The sequence below is a fragment of the Callionymus lyra genome, chromosome 15 (genome assembly GCF_982586985.1).
Source record: "Callionymus lyra chromosome 15, fCalLyr1.hap1.1, whole genome shotgun sequence".
NCBI lineage: Eukaryota > Metazoa > Chordata > Actinopteri > Syngnathiformes > Callionymidae > Callionymus > Callionymus lyra.
Window position 1 is genome coordinate 3,092,456 of NC_141832.1, and position 19,956 is coordinate 3,112,411.

At 45.3% G+C, this 19,956-nt stretch overlaps 2 protein-coding genes across 2 annotated transcripts in view; one reads left to right on the forward strand and one right to left on the reverse strand.

The window, feature by feature from the left end:
• The first annotated feature begins 787 nt into the window (after positions 1 to 787).
• LOC148064436 (myosin-2-like) lies at positions 788 to 11,838 on the forward strand. The gene is made up of 39 exons (XM_087809646.1): positions 788 to 991; positions 1,168 to 1,311; positions 1,433 to 1,589; positions 1,652 to 1,679; positions 1,743 to 1,851; positions 1,910 to 2,002; positions 2,076 to 2,139; positions 2,205 to 2,303; positions 2,368 to 2,471; positions 2,531 to 2,669; positions 2,739 to 2,857; positions 3,125 to 3,274; positions 3,333 to 3,503; positions 3,564 to 3,861; positions 3,993 to 4,069; positions 4,133 to 4,220; positions 4,340 to 4,457; positions 4,518 to 4,641; positions 4,698 to 4,834; positions 5,466 to 5,721; positions 5,785 to 6,027; positions 6,084 to 6,260; positions 6,325 to 6,470; positions 6,531 to 6,621; positions 6,680 to 7,069; positions 7,131 to 7,257; positions 7,315 to 7,433; positions 7,492 to 7,688; positions 7,745 to 7,928; positions 8,018 to 8,183; positions 8,246 to 8,370; positions 8,427 to 8,735; positions 8,795 to 8,998; positions 9,073 to 9,198; positions 9,253 to 9,423; positions 9,491 to 9,595; positions 11,454 to 11,549; positions 11,618 to 11,749; positions 11,818 to 11,838. Exons 1-39 carry the CDS (start codon positions 788 to 790, stop codon positions 11,836 to 11,838), a joined length of 5,808 nt encoding a protein of 1,935 aa, XP_087665772.1.
• Positions 11,839 to 15,683: 3,845 nt separating this feature from the next.
• The window catches only part of LOC148064437 (myosin-3-like), a 32,359-nt gene continuing 28,086 nt past the window's right edge, over positions 15,684 to 19,956 (reverse strand). The window contains exons 30-38 of the mRNA XM_087809648.1: positions 19,276 to 19,441; positions 19,074 to 19,198; positions 18,688 to 18,996; positions 18,424 to 18,627; positions 16,435 to 16,560; positions 16,204 to 16,374; positions 16,035 to 16,139; positions 15,881 to 15,976; positions 15,684 to 15,824 (exon numbers count right to left, since the gene is read on the reverse strand). Of these exons, the coding sequence (XP_087665774.1) occupies positions 15,684 to 15,824; positions 15,881 to 15,976; positions 16,035 to 16,139; positions 16,204 to 16,374; positions 16,435 to 16,560; positions 18,424 to 18,627; positions 18,688 to 18,996; positions 19,074 to 19,198; positions 19,276 to 19,441 (1,443 nt within the window). The remainder of the gene's footprint in view (positions 15,825 to 15,880; positions 15,977 to 16,034; positions 16,140 to 16,203; positions 16,375 to 16,434; positions 16,561 to 18,423; positions 18,628 to 18,687; positions 18,997 to 19,073; positions 19,199 to 19,275; positions 19,442 to 19,956) is intronic.

The window sequence follows — 19,956 nt, forward strand, 5'->3', positions numbered from 1 at the left end:
CCCTTTCCTCTCTTTCACCCTTCAACTTCTCTCTTTTCAGTCCGAATCATTATTTTCCTGATCCATCTGTTCCTGTAACTCAGACCTTCGACCTGCGGCCCTCGTAACGTCAAAGTACGATCATGTTTAACTGGTTCTAATGCATTACAAAATGTATTTTGTATTTAAGATTCATTTACATTTTCACATAACACTTCCCTCCTTTTCGTGTGTAATTTTTTTGTGTATATATTCATCCCCTCAAAACATTTTTTTCAAGTTAATTGAAGAAATGTTTTGAAAAAAACTCATCTATACAAGAATAAAATTGCAGCTTATTTAGCTTAATAAATGTCAAGGCCTAATGACACATTTTTTAGGATTTTTTTTCCGTCTTTCTTTTTGCTTGACGGCCCCTAACCACATTTTTTAGGATTTTTTTTCCGTCTTTCTTTTTGCTTGACGGCCCCTAACCACATTTTTTAGGATTTTTTTTCCGTCTTTCTTTTTGCTTGACGGCCCCTAACCACATTTTTTAGGATTTTTTTTCCGTCTTTCTTTTTGCTTGACGGCCCCTAACAACATTCAGAGAATTTAATGTGGCCCTTAAAGAATCTTAATGGCCCAGCCCTGCTGTAACTCTACATACGTCTTCTCTTACCCTCCGTTGAAAGGTTTAAAATCCAAGCAAACGTTGATTTTCTCGCAGGTCTTTCCTTCTTCTTCTTCTTCCTGGACGTGACAGTGAGTCTGACGCCTTCCATCATCTTGGCCGCCGCTGACGTGTCTCTGTCTCTCAGGAGAAAAAATGAGTTCTGACGGGGAAATGTCCATCTTCGGCCCGGCGGCCCAGTTCCTTCGCAAGTCCGAGAGGGAGCGGACCGAGGCTCAGGCTCGACCCTTCGACGGCAAGACGGCGTGTTTCGTCCACGACGACAAGGAGCTTTACGTCAAGGCCCAGATCCAGGACAAGGAGGACGGGAAGGTGGTCGCCAAGACGCTGGACGACAGAGTGGGTTTTTTTGTGATCGTGACACATGTCTTTCACGAGTCCAACTGACTCCTCCAGGCGTTTAGAAATGATCCACGTTCTTGGTGAAGTTACTCAAATGATTCGTCATTCCTCTTCGACTTTTTCGAGGAACGTTTTCTGTCAATTCTGCTCATTTTTTTTTAATCTCTTCCCAGACTGTGACGGTGCGAGAAGACCAAGTGTTTCCCATGAACCCGCCCAAGTTCGACAAGATCGAGGACATGGTGATGATGACGCACCTGCACGAGCCAGCGGTGCTCTTCAACCTGAAGGAGCGCTACTCCGCCTGGATGATCTACGTCAGTCTTCTTTTAATATTCGGAGGGAACGTCGTGATCCGAGTCTTTCTTTAAAAATCTTCCAGATTCCGTCGCCTGAAACAACAACAACTTCCAAATTTGTCTTTTTTTTTCCCGACAGACTTACTCGGGTCTCTTCTGCGTGACCGTGAATCCATACAAATGGCTTCCGGTCTATAACCCGGAGGTGGTCCAGGCCTACAGAGGCAAGAAGAGGATGGAAGTCCCGCCTCACATCTTCGCTCTGTCGGACAACGCCTACCAGTTCATGCTCACAGGTGAAACAAAACCTGGTATTCAGACACACATCACACTCTCATCATGTGACTATCGTCTCCAGACCGCGAGAACCAGTCCATTCTGATCACGTGAGTAACCCGTGATTTGAACTCTGACCTCATCTCACGCTTAACCCATCCACCTCCGTGAAGTGGCGAGTCCGGGGCCGGCAAGACCGTCAACACCAAGCGAGTCATTCAGTATTTCGCGACAATCGCGGTTTCTGCCGACAAGAAGAAAGAGAGCGCCAATAAAATAAAGGTCAGTCCATGATTCTACTGAAGCCCGGCACAGCTGGACGATGACCTTGTTTTTCTAGGGAACGCTTGAGGACCAGATCATCCAGGCCAACCCTCTTCTAGAAGCCTTTGGGAACGCCAAGACGATGAGGAACGACAACTCTTCTCGCTTTGTGAGTCAAAGTTACATCGAACATAAGCGACTACTTTACTGTTTTGTTCTATAAAATACGCTTACACTTACAGGGTAAATTCATTCGCATTCATTTCGGAGCCACTGGAAAACTGGCGTCAGCAGATATAGAAACTTGTAAGCTCAAAGTTATCATTTTCAAATAAAAGGTTTCATGTTTAAAACCACGTTTGTTTCTAAAGACCTACTGGAGAAGTCCAGAGTGTCCTTCCAACTCTCCGCGGAGAGAAGTTATCACATCTTCTACCAGCTGACGTGCAACAGGAAGCCGGAGCTGACCGGTAACAAAAGAACAATCACTAGTGTCTTATCAATAAAGATCTACGTAGCAACTTTCTCTGGCAGATCTGCTGCTCATCACCACCAACCCTTACGACTACGCCTTCATCAGTCAAGGAGAGATCAGCGTCAAGAGTATCAACGACGCTGAAGAGTTGATGGCCACGGATGTGAGTGATATAAAAAAAACAAACGGTGTTGCCGTAGACTCAACTCTCTCGGAATTTAGGAGGCCTTCGATATTCTGGGTTTCTCCGTGGACGAGAAAATGTCCATCTACAAGCTGACGGGCGCCGTGATGCACTACGGGAACATGAAGTTCAAGCAGAAGCCGCGCGAGGAACAGGCCGAGCCTGATGGGACCGAAGGTTGAGAACTCTTGTCAAAAGAGGGTTTTAGTCGTCGACGGGAACGTGATTCTTGTTTTGTGGCTGCAGTGGCGGATAAGGCAGCATATCTGATGGGGCTCAACTCTGCAGATCTGCTAAAAAACCTCTGCTATCCTCGAGTAAAGGTGGGGAACGAGTATGTGACTAAAGCGCAAAATGTGCAGCAGGTGAGGAAACATTATGACCCACACTATTAAGAACATTCTGCACCTTTTAACACCTTTTCTACACAGGTTTCATGAGAGTTTTTGTAGCTGGAGAATGATTTAAAATGTGTTTCAGGATCTGGAAGTTATTTGACCTCACTCTAAATAAATAACTTGCTTTTTCCCCGGAACTAAAAATGATGATGGCTAATCATTAATACTGAAATGGTTAAAAAGTTATCAAGTAAGTTTTTCACACGTCACTGAGTTGAATCTTCTCCGCACGAGGTCTACAACTCTATCGGCGCCCTCGCCAAGTCCGTCTACGAGAAGATGTTCTCTTGGATGGTGATGCGGATCAACCAGCAGCTGGACACCAAACAGTCGAGGCAGCACTTCATCGGCGTCCTGGACATCGCCGGCTTTGAAATATTCGACGTAAGACTCAAAGTTCTCCCCACGAAAATGAACGTAAAACAAAAACTTTGGCCTTCAGTACAACAGCATGGAGCAGCTGTGCATCAACTTCACCAACGAGAAGCTGCAGCAGTTCTTCAACCACCACATGTTCGTGCTGGAGCAGGAGGAGTACAAGAAGGAGGGCATCGACTGGGAGTTCATCGACTTCGGGATGGACCTGGCGGCCTGCATCGAGCTCATCGAGAAGGTAATTGTTAACACAGATTGACATCGCGGAGACCATCTCTAAATCCTCTCTGGCCTCCAGCCGATGGGCATCTTCTCCATCCTCGAGGAAGAGTGCATGTTCCCGAAATCCACTGATATTTCCTTCAAGAACAAGTTGTACGACCAGCATCTTGGAAAGAACAGCTGCTTTCTGAAGCCCAAGGTGGTGAAGGGGAAGCCCGAGGCTCACTTCTCTCTGATGCACTACGCCGGCACCGTGGACTACAACATCACCGGCTGGCTGGAGAAGAACAAGGATCCTCTCAACGAGTCCGTGGTGCAGCTCTACCAGAAGTCTTCTGTGAAAATACTGTCCATGTTTTACGCCACCTACTCAGGTTCAATCAGCAGAAAAAGCATGAATTATTGTTGAAATCTTTACCAGTGTTCAACTCTTGCCCATCGTTCAGCCAATGATTTTTCGTTTCTTTGCTCACACGTTTTTTTTCACTGGACCCTCCATGTGCAGATCCAGCGGCTGGTGGAGTTAAAAAAGGATCCAAGAAAAAAGGAGCTTCTTTCCAAACAGTGTCAGCTCTATTCAGAGTAGGTACAGCTTTGATTAGAAAAAAAAACAAAACAGTTGTAATGAGTTGAAATGTGTTTCAGGAGAATCTCGGAAAGCTCATGACCAACCTCAGAACAACTCATCCTCACTTTGTCCGTTGCCTCATTCCAAATGAAACCAAAACACCAGGTGAGCAGTGAAAACAGTTGTCCTTGAAAATGGTCACAATCAACAAGATGTGTTTATTTGGGGTGTAAATACTTGTTGTATTCCTAATTTCCATTCATCAAATGTTGCCTCCTTCTCAGGTGAAATGGACAACAAGCTGGTTATCCACCAGCTACGTTGCAATGGAGTACTGGAAGGCATCAGGATCTGCAGGAAGGGCTTCCCAAGCAGAATCCTCTACGGAGACTTCAAGCAAAGGTAAATGAAGCAGCGACGTTCAGGTAAGACTTTAAATCATTACAATCAAACTCCTCACAGGTACAGGATACTTAACGCCAGCGCTGTTCCGGAGGGTCAGTTCATGGACAATAAAAAGGCTGCTGAGAAGCTCCTGGGATCCATCGACGTAGACCACACCCAGTACAAATTCGGACACACTAAGGTCTTACTTGGAGGAGGTTTGCATTAAGGGGTAGTGACCAAAGTCCTTTATTCCAGGTGTTCTTCAAGGCTGGATTGCTTGGCACTCTGGAGGAGATGCGAGATGAACGTTTAGCTCAAGTGGTGATGTCCACCCAGGCCCTGTGTCGAGGATTCCTCATCCGACTGGAGTATCAGAAGATGATGGCCAGGAAGTAAGTCAAGTATGGTCGCCTCGTGAGAACCATCAGACACGTCTTTCCTCCAGGTTTTAGCCAATGGAAGGATCTGTATTTCTCTAAACAACATCCTTCAACACAGTGAACAACAAGCCTAGCTCCAGCAGTGATTAGCTGTGAGCAACATGCAATGAAAGGTTGAAATCTGATTTTTCCGGCAATTTAGAGTCACCTGATCTTGTTTGAACATTGTTATTGAGCGTGATCCTGGATCAAATTTCCGTCCTAATCGTCCTGTGATTCAATCAGCTCGTATCTCTTGCTGCATGTTGTTGTCTAACTGTTGAACGTGTACCATCGTGGACCCAGACATCTATTTTCAAATGGTCCTAATGAAGGTCGTATTTCAGTTAGGTGCAGAGGAATAACTGCAGGTATTGAGGGTGAACTTTTCTTCCGGGATAAATTTGAGCAAATTTCCTACTGAAAACAATCGTCTTTTTCACATTAATGACAATCCTGTCAACAGAATTTAAAACCTGAATGATCTGCGTCTCGCAGAAACTGTTTTTAAAGGTAGTCAGGACTTCTCAGTCATTCCAGATGAATAACTTGTTTTTATGGAAGTGCCATTACATTTTTGGGGATCTGTGTTTTACACGTCCAGAGAAGCCATCTACACCATCCAATACAACTTCCGTTCATTTATGAACGTCAAACACTGGCCCTGGATGAAGCTGTACTTTAAACTCAAACCGCTGCTGAAGAGCGCAGAAGCTGAGAAGGAAATGGCCCAGATGAAGGTGGACTTCACGAAGCTCAAAGAAGACCTGGCTAAATCCGATAACAGGCGGCGGGAACTGGAAGAGAAGATGGTTTCTGTTGTCCAAGAGAAGAACGACCTCCTCCTGCAGGTCCAAACGGTAAGTGGTTCGCATACGGAGAGATGTTGTCATGGGTGTTGATGTGGAAACCTCTGGTGACAGGAAGCGGACAACCTGTTGGACGCGGAGGAGCGCTGTGAAGGTCTGATCAAAAGCAAGATCCAAATGGAGGCCAAGCTGAAGGAAGTGACGGAGAGGCTGGAGGACGAGGAGGAGGTGAACTCCGAGCTGACGGCCAAGAAGCGGAAGCTCGAAGACGAGTGCTCTGAGCTGAAGAGGGATATTGATGACTTAGAGCTCACGCTGGCCAAAGTTGAGAAGGAGAAGCACGCAGTTGAGAACAAGGTGAGAAGAACCCCTGCCATCCGCAGATGTAGAAAAATAAACTTTTCTGGCTGCAGGTGAAGAACCTGACAGAAGAAATCATGAGTCAAGATGAGAGCATCAACAAACTCTCCAGGGAGAAAAAATCTCTCCAGGAGGCTCACCAGCAGACACTAGACGACCTTCAGTCGGAGGAGGACAAGATCAACTCTCTGACCAAAGCCAAAACCAAATTGGAGCAGCAGGTGGACGAGGTAGGAAGCACTGAAGGAGCCAACACTAGTTCCACGAACTCAGAAAAGTCCCTGATGTGTGCAGCTCGAAGGTTCTCTGGAGCAAGAGAAAAAGGTCCGAATGGACCTTGAGAGGGCCAAGAGGAAGCTAGAGGGCGATCTCAAACTGGCCCACGAGTCCATCATGGATTTGGAGAACACGAAGCAGCAGCAGGACGAAAAGTTGAAAAAGTAAGTGGGTTTACTCAAAACCTCTCATGAGATTTAATGAGTTTTGCGTTTTCTCTTTAGAAAAGACTTTGAGCTGTCACAGGTGCAGTCGAGGCTGGAAGATGAACAAGCACTCGGTTCTCAGCTGCAGAAGAAGATAAAAGAGCTTCAGGTTAGTTCAACCTCTTCTGTTACTCGAGTTTCAAGCTACAACAATCTCTCCTCTGAAGGCAAGAATCGAGGAGCTGGAGGAGGAAATGGAATCGGAGCGAGCGTCCCGAGCCAAAGTGGAAAAGCAGAGGTCGGATGTGTCCCGGGAGCTGGAGGAGATCAGCGAGCGGCTGGAGGAGGCCGGAGGAGCCACTGCCGTTCAAGTGGAGATGAACAAAAAGCGAGAAGCGGAGTTTCTGAAGCTTCGCAGGGAGCTGGAGGAGTACTCGCTGCAGCACGAAGCGACGTCCGCCGCCTTACGGAAGAAGCACGCCGACAGTGTGGCGGAGCTGGGCGAACAGCTGGACAACGTCCAGAGGGTCCGACAGAAGCTGGAGAAGGAGAAGAGCGAGCTGAAGCTGGAGATGGACGACTTGTCCAGCAACGTCGAGTCCATGGCCAAGGCTAAGGTAGAAGAGAAAAGCAACCTTCAACCATCAAGCGTGACACTGAAGTGTTTCTCACTTGCAGATCAATTTGGAGAAAATGTGTCGCACTTTGGAAGATCAGCTCAGCGAGACCAAATCCAAAGAAGAAGAAAACACCAGGCTCATAAACGACCTTTCCACCCAGAAGGCTCGTCTGAACACAGAGAACGGTTAGACTTGGTCAACTCATTGTCAGCCGCCATTTTGACCAAGTTCCTGTCGCTCAGGTGAAATGTGCCGTCAGCTTGAGGAGAAAGACTCGCTGCTGTCGCAGCTCACGCGTGGAAAACAAGCCTTTCTCCAGCAGATCGATGAGCTGAAGAGACTCTTGGAGGAGGAGGTGAAGGTATGAATGATGTTGAGAATCGCAGAGGCGCAAAGGTTAAGTGATGATCTCTCGTCAGGCGAAGAACGCTCTGGCTCACAGTCTGCAGTCGGCGCGACACGACTGCGAGCTGCTCAGAGAGCAGTACGAGGAGGAGCAGGAGGCCAAAGCCGAGCTGCATCGCTGCTTGTCCAAAGCCAACAGCGACGTGGCCCAGTGGAGAACCAAATACGAGACAGATGCCATCCAGCGTACAGAAGAGCTGGAGGAGGCCAAGTAAGATCCACATCTACGTCCGGGATTCTGCACCGACTGTTTGTGTGCGTCCTCAGGAAGAAGCTGGCTGTGCGCCTGCAGGACGCAGAAGAAGCTGTGGAAGCTGTGAACTCCAAGTGTTCTTCCCTAGAGAAGACCAAACAACGTCTGCAGGGAGAAGTGGACGACCTGATGATGGACATTGAGAGGTCCAATGCCGCCGCTGCCATTCTGGACAAGAAGCAGAGAAACTTTGACAAGGTGGTCGTCCCGACAGTACCTTTGTCGAGCGATCACTTCCCGACATTCCCACAAGTGAAACACTTCTCACTTGTTTGTTTGTTTGTCAGGTTTTGGCCGAATGGAAGCAGAAATACGAGGAAGGCCAAGCTGAGTTGGAGTTGGCTCTGAAAGAAGTCAGGTCTCTGGGCACTGAGAACTTCAAGATGAAGAACGCCTTCGAGGAATCCCTGGAGCAACTGGAGACACTCAAACGAGAAAATAAAAATCTCCAGCGTGAGTGTGAAGATCCTGTTTTCTTTAGACGCTGTCAGGCATTAACGATCTTCTGTACGCAGAGGAGATCATGGATGTGACGGAGCAGTTGGGGGAAACCGGCAAGACCATCCACGAGCTGGAGAAGTCTAAGAAGCAGGCGGAGCAGGAGAAGTCAGAGGCCCAGACCTCTCTGGAGGAGGCGGAGGTAAAAAAGGCGACACAGTCCTCACTGCTTCTCTGACACCTCGCCGCCTTCCTCAGGCTTCCCTGGAACACGAGGAGACGAAGATCCTCCGGGTGCAGCTGGAGCTGAACCAGGTGAAATCCGAGGTGGACAAAAAGATCGCAGAGAAGGACGAAGAGATCGAGCAGTTGAAGAGGAACAGCCAGAGGGTCATCGACACCATGCAGACCAACCTGGACGCCGAGGTCCGCAGCCGCAACGACGCCCTGAGGGTGAAGAAGAAGATGGAGGGAGACCTGAACGAGATGGAGATCCAGCTGAGTCACGCCAACAGGCAGGCGGCCGAGGCCCAGAAGCAGCTGAGGAACATCCAAGTTCAGCTGAAGGTCAGAGGCCTGGAACAGAACCGAATCCCCTCGTTAACCCTCCTGGTCGTGTGGTGTAGGAGGTGCAGATCCACCTGGACGACGTCCTGAGGAACAACGACGACATGAAGGAACAGGTGGCCATCGCAGAGCGTCGGAGCAACCTGCTGCAGGCCGAGATGGAGGAGATCAGAGCAGCTCTGGATCAGACCGAGAGAAGCCGCAAGCTGGCAGAGCAGGAGCTCCTGGACGCCAGCGAGAGAGTCCAGCTCCTCCACTCGCAGGTTACCAACCCTCACCTACGATTGTCCTAGCATCGACTACTCCTGCCAGCTAAAGAAAAGACGTCTTCTCTTAGAACACCAGTCTGCTTAACAGCCGCAAGAAGCTGGAAACAGATTTGTCTCAAATCCAAGGGGAGATGGATGAAAGTGTGCAAGCGGCCCGGAACGCTGAGGAGAAAGCCAAGAAGGCCATCACAGACGTACGTGACCGATTCATCTTGTCGCTCCCAAAACAGACTTCACGTGTTGTGCAGGCAGCCATGATGGCCGAGGAGCTGAAGAAGGAGCAGGACACCAGCGCCCACCTGGAGAGGATGAAGAAGAACCTGGAGGTGACGGTGAAGGACCTGCAGCAGCGTCTGGACGAGGCCGAGAACCTGGCCCTGAAGGGAGGGAAGAAACAGATGCAGAAGCTTGAAGCCAGAGTAAATAAAAACGATGTTTAGATGTGAAAGTTGAAGGTACGATCTCACTGTTGGCAAACATCTGCAGGTTCGGGAGCTGGAGACCGAGCTGGAGGCGGAGCAAAGACACGGCTCAGAAAGCGTCAAAGGGGTTCGCAAACTGGAACGCAAGATGAAGGAGCTCACCTACCAGGTGCTGAAGGGATGCGTGACGTGAACAGTTGTTCCACGTCTGTCACCCGGAACACAAGATTTATTATATCTCAACGTGAAATTCTCTTTCCAGTACAATTTTGATAATGTGTATTAGAATTTCTATTCCTCGACTATTTTATCCAAAAAATATTTTTTGGAGAGAAATCGTCTTTTACATAAAATGTTTTAATCCTTAAAAAGTATTTACATATAAAGGATGTTAAATTATATGATGACATTTAGGGTCATAAAGTTTTAGATGATCATAGGATTACATTCATTTATATATATCATTTATAAGGATATTAAAGTGGTATATACTTTTATTACCAGATCAGAGTCATATATAATTACATTTATTAAAACATAAAAGTCATATATAAAAATTAAATTACGTGATTAAAGTCGTATATATAAGATTTATTACAAGTTACAGTCTCAAATAATAACATTTATTACAAGTTTAGTCTTATATAATAACATTTATTACGAGATTAAAGACGTATATAGTAAAATGTATTAAGAGATTGAAGTTGTATATATAACAGTTATTAGGAGTTAGTCTTTAATAATTACATTTATTACAAGATTATAGTTGTATATATAACATTTATTAAGAGTTAGTCTTATATATAACAATTATTACGATTTAGTCTTAAATAATTACATTTATTACGAGATTAAAGCCGTATATAGTAAAATGTATTAAGAGATTGAAGTTGTATATATAACAGTTATTAGGAGTTAGTCTTTAATAATTACATTTATTACAAGATTATAGTCGTATATATAACATTTATTAAGAGTTAGTCTTATATATAACATTTATTACGATTTAGTCTTAAATAATTACATTTATTACGAGATCAGAGTCGTATATAATTACATTTATTTAAACATTAAAGTAATATATAAAAATTACATTACGTGATTAAAGTCGTATATATAAGATTTATTAAGAGATTGAAATCATATGTATAACATTTATTACGAGTTAGTCTTTAATAATTACATTTATTACAAGATAAGAGTAGAATATATAACATTTATTACGAGTTCGAAGTAGTATATATAACATTTATACGTTTTAGTCTTAAATAATTACATTTATTACAAGATTAAAGCAGTCTATAGTAAAATATATTAAGAGATTAAAGTCGTATAGTAAAATATACACAAATAAAGTCACTTAAAAATAATTTATTACAAGAATAAAGTTGTATATATTTAAAGTTACTACAAGATCAAAGTCATATAACTAAATTATTATAAAACTACTATTATACTTACGACTACTTCTGCTGATACTACATTATTATGAGATAACAGTCATATAAAAAATTAGGAGATAAGTTGTATAAAAAAAATTAACCTTTACGAGATAAAAGCTGGATAAAAATATATGGGATTTTAATTATAACTAATTTCTTTTATTCTTTAACTGTTAATAATACACCTGTAAAAAAAAGAAATAAGCAATGTATTCAATATGTCCTTCAAACCACAAGAGGAAATGTTAAGAAGAACAAGACCCTTCATGACCCTTCAAGACCCTTCATGACCCTTCAAGACCCTTCATGACCCTTCAAGACCCTTCATGACCCTTCATGACCCTTCATGACCCTTCATGACCCTTCAAGACCCTTCATGACCCTTCATGACCCTTCATGACCCTTCAAGACCCTTCATGACCCTTCATGACCCTTCAAGACCCTTCATGACCCTTCATGACCCTTCAAGACCCTTCATGACCCTTCATGACCCTTCAAGACCCTTCATGACCCTTCATGACCCCTCAAGACCCTTCAAGACCCTTCATGACCCTTCGTTCTTCATTGGTTTCTTCTGGTCCTCAGTCCGAGGAGGACAAGAAGAACGTGCTGCGGCTGCAGGAGCTGGTGAACAAACTGCAGCTGAAAGTCAAAGCCTACAAGCGTCAGGCCGAAGAAGCCGTGAGTCCTTCACGCACAAACATCTCATCACGTCACGTGAACCTCCTTTTCTTTAAAAACCCCCACAGGAGGAACAAGCCAACGTCCACATGACCAAGCTGAGGAAGGTCCAGCACGAGCTGGAGGAGGCGGAGGAGCGAGCCGACATCGCCGAGTCGCAGGTCAACAAGATGAAGGTCAAGAGCCGGGACCTGGGGAAGGTGCGTCCGGTTCTGATGGAATTTCTGCCTCACTAACCCTAACCTTAACCACACTGGTTGTGTTTCAGAATAAAGAGAGCGGAGAGTAGTGGAGCGCCCCCCGGTGGACGGCTGTAGAACGCAACATACTCTTAACCACTCGTGTAGTCCTGCGTGAAGAACATCTCAAAGATCTGTGTGTTTGGACAAATACACCTCGATCTTATCTGCTCGTTCATTAGAACGATCGATAAACACAACATTTACTACATTTATTTACAAAATGTATACAAAATTCAAATAATCAAGACCTCCCTCTCTACATCTATATTGTGAGCCAGTATTCTCTTTATTCTATAGATATAATACCATGTATTTAAAGCAAACTCTTGGTAGTTTAATTGGGCCAGAAAACTACTACTACTGCCTCAAGGTCAGGTTTCAGCGAAGTGTGACGACGCAAACCACCGGTGCTTATTGTGTTGTGTTATAGTTGTTGTATGTTGCTCTGTGTGTAATAAAAATCTCCAAAATCTCAAAAGTGTTTTATGTCCGTAGAAAGAGAGGAACGTGTTTGTGACACGACATGTGTTTTAATTAACAATTAATTTACATAAATAGGAATAAACGAAGATCAGTCAAGGGGTCAAATATTTTAGCAAACAAGGTCCTGATCCAAAACAAAAGTATACAACTTCTCCCCGTCAGGTTCATTTTTGTGTTGCAATTAAACGTCCGGCCACTAGCTGGCAGCAGCAGCTACATCCTCTGACTAAAGGAGGAGGGAGGCAGACTGAGGACGAGAGGATACAGTCGACTCGTTTTCATAAATATATCTAAACTTCATTTAATATGAGATTACATTTTTATAAAATACATTTATTACAAGATTAAAGTTGTATATATTACAATAATTATAGATTATAGATATAACATTTAGATTAGAGATTAAAGTTATATATATTTATTAAGAGATGAAAGTCAATGCAGAGTTTTAAGGATCAGAGAAATGTGAGTTCTTCTACTAGAGCCGCTCAGAATTCTCGCTGCAGAGTTTAGTATGAACTGCAGGCGAGTGTCAGTCAGTGATAGTGTTTGAACGACTGGTTACAATCAGTGTTAAATAGTAGCAGAAGAAGTTGTCGAGTCATTTCCTGTGAGTGTGTAGCAGCAGTTTGATTTGAGACAGAACTACACTGTTGAAATGTGAGCACTGCACACGTAAGTGCACTGTCTTACAGTGTACTGTAAAGCAGTGCACTTAGAGAAGTGCGTGATTTGAGACACAGAAAGATTCTGTTGTGTGAGAAATTGTAGGAAAAACAAGATTGAAAACAAGACGAAAAGGAGGAAAAAGGGAGAATAAAAGGAGAAAGAAAGAGGAAACATAAAGTTTATTTTGATCATTTCCCAAACCATCAAGATATAAGTTAACACTTCAAACCTATACTTTTAAAATCACGCGTCACTCAAACTCTCCACAAAGATTGAAGCAGTTTTGGGCAGAAACGTTGTTGTTAAAAAGTATTTCTGAGAAATGTCGCAATTTTTTACGAAATAATGGTGAGTATGGGATCATTTAGACGAGGTTGGACTTTGATTGTTGACCATAACCACGCCCACTCTGCTGTGATTGGTCAAACTTGGAGGTTTGTCACCGCATGTCATCCATCCCAGACGTCTCCAACTCCACGGGTCATGTTGTCTAAACAAAGCGGGCGTGATTACAGCTGGAGGAGGAGTGAAGCCATTATTACGTCATGATGGACTCTCGTAACCTCTCGTTCGCCCAGATTTCAGAGCAACTTTATAAAGTAATACGTTTAAAACGTGGTGATGATGAGGAACTTTTACTGCATCTTGGAGAAGAAGAACATTTACTACATAAAGTGAGTTGGAAATTTACCAAAGCTGAGAAATTCAGAACTATGCGTCATGTAGTTTAGTTTTTGTTAGAATTGATGTCATGATTGGTGTTGAAAAATATATAATTCAGGACCAGAATAAGTACCGGAAATATAGTATCGTAAGTAACTTTGTACTACGCAACTTTGGGCGGCATCTCATCACCATGGAATCAGAGTCGGAGGTGCTGACCCGTCATCTTCAAAGCTGGACTCGAGAATTCAACCGACATAACTGTTTGTTTCAACCCTCAAAGTTTTAAACGGTTGTTCTTGTTCGCTGTATTCCTCTAAAGTCACATAAAGTGATGACTGAATATTACAGTATACAGTGATGACTGAGGACGAGAGGATACAGTGATGACTGAGGACGAGAGGATACAGTGATGACTGAGGACAAGAGGATACATTGATGACTGACGACGAGATGATACAGTGATGACTGAGGACGAGAGGATACAGTGATGACTGAGGACGAGAGGATACAGTGATGCCTGAGGACGAGAGGATACATTGATGACTGAGGACGAGAGGATACATTGATGACTGAGGACGAGAGGATACATTGATGACTGAGGACGAGATGATACAGTGATGACTGAGGACGAGAGGATACAGTGATGACTGAGGACGAGAGGATACAGTGATGACTGAGGACAAGAGGATACATTGATGACTGAGGACGAGAGGATACAGTGATGACTGAGGACGAGAGGATACATTGATGACTGAGGACGAGAGGATACAGTGATGACTGAGGACGAGAGGATACATTGATGACTGAGGACGAGAGGTTACAGTGATGACTGAGGACGAGAGGATACAGTGATGACTGAGGACAAGAGGATACATTGATGACTGAGGACGAGAGTATACAAATACATCCATTTTCCTACACTATCACAATGTACTTGTTCGCTGTATTCCTCTAAAGTCACATAAAGTGATGACTGAATATTACAGTATACAGTGATGACTGAGGACGAGAGGATACAGTGATGACTGAGGACAAGAGGATACATTGATGACTGAGGACGAGAGGATACAGTGATGACTGAGGACGAGAGGATACAGTGATGACTGAGTACAAGAGGATACATTGATGACTGAGGACGAGAGGATACAGTGATGACTGAGGACGAGAGGATACAGTGATGACTGAGGACGAGAGGATACAGTGATGACTGAGGACGAGAGGATACATTGATGACTGAGGACGAGAGGATACATTGATGACTGAGGACGAGAGGATACATTGATGACTGAGGACGAGATGATACAGTGATGACTGAGGACGAGGAATACATTGATGACTGAGGACGAGAGGATACAGTGATGACTGAGGACGAGAGGATACAGTGATGACTGAGGACAAGAGGATACATTGATGACTGACGACGAGATGATACAGTGATGACTGAGGACGAGAGGATACAGTGATGACTGAGGACGAGACGATACAGTGATGACTGAGGACGAGAGGATACATTGATGACTGAGGACGAGAGGATACATTGATGACTGAGGACGAGAGGATACATTGATGACTGAGGACGAGATGATACAGTGATGACTGAGGACGAGAGGATACATTGATGACTGAGGACGAGAGGATACAGTGATGACTGAGGACGAGAGGATACAGTGATGACTGAGGACAAGAGGATACATTGATGACTGAGGACGAGAGGATACATTGATGACTGAGGACGAGATGATACAGTGATGACTGAGGACGAGAGGATACATTGATGACTGAGGACGAGAGGATACAGTGATGACTGAGGACGAGAGGATACAGTGATGACTGAGGACAAGAGGATACATTGATGACTGAGGACGAGAGGATACAAATACATCCATTTTCCTACACTATCACAATGTACTTGTTCGCTGTATTCCTCTAAAGTCACATAAAGAGAGCTCCTTGTCGGAGGTATGTGTCGCCCCGGTGCTTTTCTAGAGCTAAACGTTTGTATCCAAATACTAACAGTCGCCAAAGAAACACACTCAAGACCAGTCACTTCAAACCGTCGTGTGAAGACTCGCGTCTACTCTTTCACGAGGAAGTCGCGACTCTTGGCTCGTAACTTGTTGAGCTGCGACTCGGCGGCGTCGGCTCGCTCGGCCGCCTCCTGCAGCTCCTGCTGCGCTCGCCGACTCCTGGCCAGGTGGACGCCGCTCTGCTGCTCCTGCGGGACCCGGGCGTCGGTGACAACATAAAGACCACACCAACGTCTCCACTCACCGCCTCCTCGCACTGACGCTTGTAGACCTTCAGCTTCAGCTGCGTCTTGTTGAGCAGGTCCTGGAGGCGAGCCGAGTTCTTCTTCTCTTCTTCTCCCTGGAACCCATGACGGTGAGAGGAACGTGTGAAGTGGTTGGAAGAACCTGACTCGTACCTGGAAGGTGACTTCTTTGATCTTCCGCTCGTATTTACGGAGACCTTTGAGGGTCTCGCTGCCACGTTTCTGCTCCGAGTCCAACTCGCTCTCCAGCTCCCGCACCTGCAGGAGAAACATGGTTGAGAAAAAGTTCTTTCCCTCCATGTTGGAATGAACTTCTTCTGACCCGGGTCTCCAGCTTGTGCAGCTCTTTCCTTCCTCCCTTCAGAGCCAGCTGCTCGGCCTCGTCCAGACGCTGCTGCAGGTCCTTCACCGTGGCCTCCAGGTTCTTCTTCATCCTCTCCAGGTGAGCGCTGGTGTCCTGCTCCTTCTTCAGCTCCTCGGTCATCACGGCCGCCTGAACATCAGGAGTCCACCTGTGAACCCACGGACTCCCAGGACACGACGACGCTCTTACGTCCGTGACGGCCTTCTTGGCTTTCTCCTCGGCGTTCTTGGCCTCCTGGACACGTTCCTCCAGCTCCGACTGCAGCCGAGCCAGATCCACGTCCATCTTCTTCTTGGAGCTGAGGAGGCTGTTGTTCTGCTCGAGGTATGGTCAGGAGTAGAGTGAGGAAATATATCTGCACACTTAGATATCCCAATACTGTAGAGATATTTAACAGCATCAACGTTTTATAAAATGCTAAATATATATATATAAATGTTATTTTACAGTTTATATATGAAAACAGTATAAAATAAAAATGTTTTTTTCTTTTATTTACAATTAACATTCAAACATTCACAGTTTGTTACATTTTTGAGTTTGCAATTAAACCTCCAGGCACAAGGTGGCAGCAGTCATTACATCCTCCGCAGCTAAATGAACGATAAGATCACTGCAATGGCTGAGGACAAGAGGATACAGTGAGTCCAGCAGCTTTTAAAGCTGATGTTTAGACATATTTGGGTTTTCGAAACAAATGAAAGCAGGTACCGGGATAGATACAGGGATGACTGAGGACAAGAGGATACAGGGATGACTGAGGACGAGAGGATACAGGGATGATTGAGGACAAGAGGATACAGGGATGACTGAGGACGAGAGGATACAGGGATGATTGAGGATGAGAGGATACAGGGATGACTGAGGATGAGAGGATACAGGGATGACTGAGGACAAGAGGATACAGGGATGACTGAGGACGAGAGGATACAGGGATGACTGAGGACAAGAGGATACAGTGATGACTGAGGACGAGAGGATACAGGGATGACTGAGGACGAGAGGATACAGGGATGATTGAGGACAAGAGGATACAGGGATGACTGAGGATGAGAGGATACAGGGATGACTGAGGACGAGAGGATACAGGGATGATTGAGGACAAGAGGATACAGGGATGACTGAGGACGAGAGGATACAGGGATGATTGAGGATGAGAGGATACAGGGATGACTGAGGATGAGAGGATACAGGGATGACTGAGGACAAGAGGATACAGGGATGACTGAGGACGAGAGGATACAGGGATGACTGAGGACAAGAGGATACAGTGATGACTGAGGACGAGAGGATACAGTGATGACTGAGGACGAGAGGATACAGGGATGATTGAGGATGAGAGGATACAGGGATGACTGAGGACGAGAGGATACAGTGATGACTGAGGACGAGAGGATACAGTGATGACTGAAGACGAGAGAATACAGTGATGACTGAGGACGAGAGGATACAGCTATGACTGAGGACGAGAGTACACAGTGATGACTGAAGATTACAGTATACAGTGATGACTGAGGACGAGAGGATACAGTAATGACTGAGGACAAGAGGATACAGTGATGACTGAGGACGAGAGTATACAGTGATGACTGAAGATTACAGTATACAGTGATGACTGAGGACGAGAGGATACAGTGATGACTGAGGACGAGAGGATACAGTGATGACTGAGGACAAGAGGATACATTGATAACTGAGGACGAGTGGATACAGTGATGACTGAGGACAAGAGTATACATTGATAACTGAGGACGAGTGGATACAGTGATGACTGAGGACAAGAGGATACAGTGATGACTGAGGACGAGAGGATACAGTGATGACTGAGGACAAGAGGATACATTGATGACTGAGGACGAGAGGATACAGTGATGACTGAGGACAAGAGGATACATTGATGACTGATTATTACAGTATACAGTGATGACTGAGGACGAGAGGATACAGTGATGACTGAGGACAAGAGGATACATTGATGACTGAGGACGAGAGGATACAGTGATGACTGAGGACAAGAGGATACATTGATGACTGAGGACGAGAGGATACAGTGATGACTGAGGACAAAAGGATACGTTGATGACTAAGGACGAGAGGATACAAATACATCCATTTTCCTACACTATCACAATTTGTTGCACTATATCGAGTGTGTACGACCTTGAGCGAGGACCTCACCTGAGAGTGCAGCAGCTGGACCCTCTCAGTGACGTCGTTCACCTCCTGCTCGGCTAGTCTCCTGCATCTCTCCGACTGCTCCAGCGCCGCTCGGATCTCCTCCATCTCCGCCGTCATCAGTTGGTTGCGGCGCTCGGCGATGGCCAGCTGCTCCTTCACGTCCCCCTGACTCTGGACCGCCTCGTCCAGCTGGATCTGGACTTCCTGCGTGGGAGAAAACGTTCAGATCGAAACTCCTGAGCGTGATTTCATAGTGCCTCAGACCTTCAGCTGGGTCTGGACGTTCCTCAGTTGCTTGGTGGCTTCGGCCGCCTGGCGCCCGGCGTGGCCCAGCTGCACCTCCAGCTCGTTCAGGTCGCCCTCCAGCTTCTTCTTCACGCGGACCGCCTCGTTGCGAGCGCGGGTCTCGGCGTCCAGGGCGTTCTGCAGCGCGTCCACGGTCCTCTGCTGGTTCTTCTTCAGCTGCTCCGTCTCCTCGTCCTTCTCCGCCACCTTCCTGTCCACCTCCGACTGGACCAGGTCCAGCTCCAGCTGCAGGTGCAGGATCAGGGCCTCCTGGTGCTCCAGGCTGGACTGCGGCAGGAGAGAAGGTGGTCAGTGGAGAACACACATGGACACAAGTCTCACACAACGGTGAAGAACACTCGAACCTCAGCTTCCTCCAGAGCGTTCTGAACGTCCCTCTTCTCTTGCTCGGCTTGTTTAGCTGCTCGGTCCAGCTCCTGGACGGTCTTGGTGGCCCGCCCGAGCTGCTCCGAGACGTCAGACACCTCCTCTGCAAACCAAGAGAAACGGGTCAAGGATGGGGTCGCAGGGGGGTCGTCGAGGCGGCGCCGACGAGCAGAAACTCGCCCTGGAGGTTCTTGTTGTCTCTCCTCGAGCTCTCCAGCTGCTCCAGAGCTTCTTCGTAGCAGTTCTTCATCTTGAAGAGTTCCGTGCTCAGACTCCTGGACTCTCGCTGAGAGACCTCCAGGTCCGACTGACCCTCCTCGTACTTCTGCCTCCACTCCGAGAGAACCTGGAGGACCAGGAGGCGGATCAGTGTCGTCAGGATCTTTAAAGGTTTCATTTGTTTATGTTTCCTTTAAGAATTGAATTTTTTGGAGGATAATTGAATTCAACGATTTCTAAACTGAACCATCGTTTTTATTTCCTAATTCAATTTAAAAATAGTATATTTTCATAATTATTTATTTTAAAAATTACACGTTGAATTTGAAATGTTTTGAAAGATTCTTTACGATTTTTTTTATTTTTTACTGGTTGAATTGAAAAAGGTCTTTATCGAATTTTTTTAATTTTTTTTTAATTATTAACAGTAAAATAACATTTCAAAATGAATTTATTTTATCAAAATTAATGAAAAAAAATGTCGATATTATAAACACAATATTTTTTTATTCATTTAAAAATGTCGGAATAAAACTGACAACATTTACAAATTTTTAAATACACATTTTTTAATTAAATTATTCCATAAAAACAATTAAAATCTTTCAAAATACGAACTATTGAATTGAATAATTCAAAAAA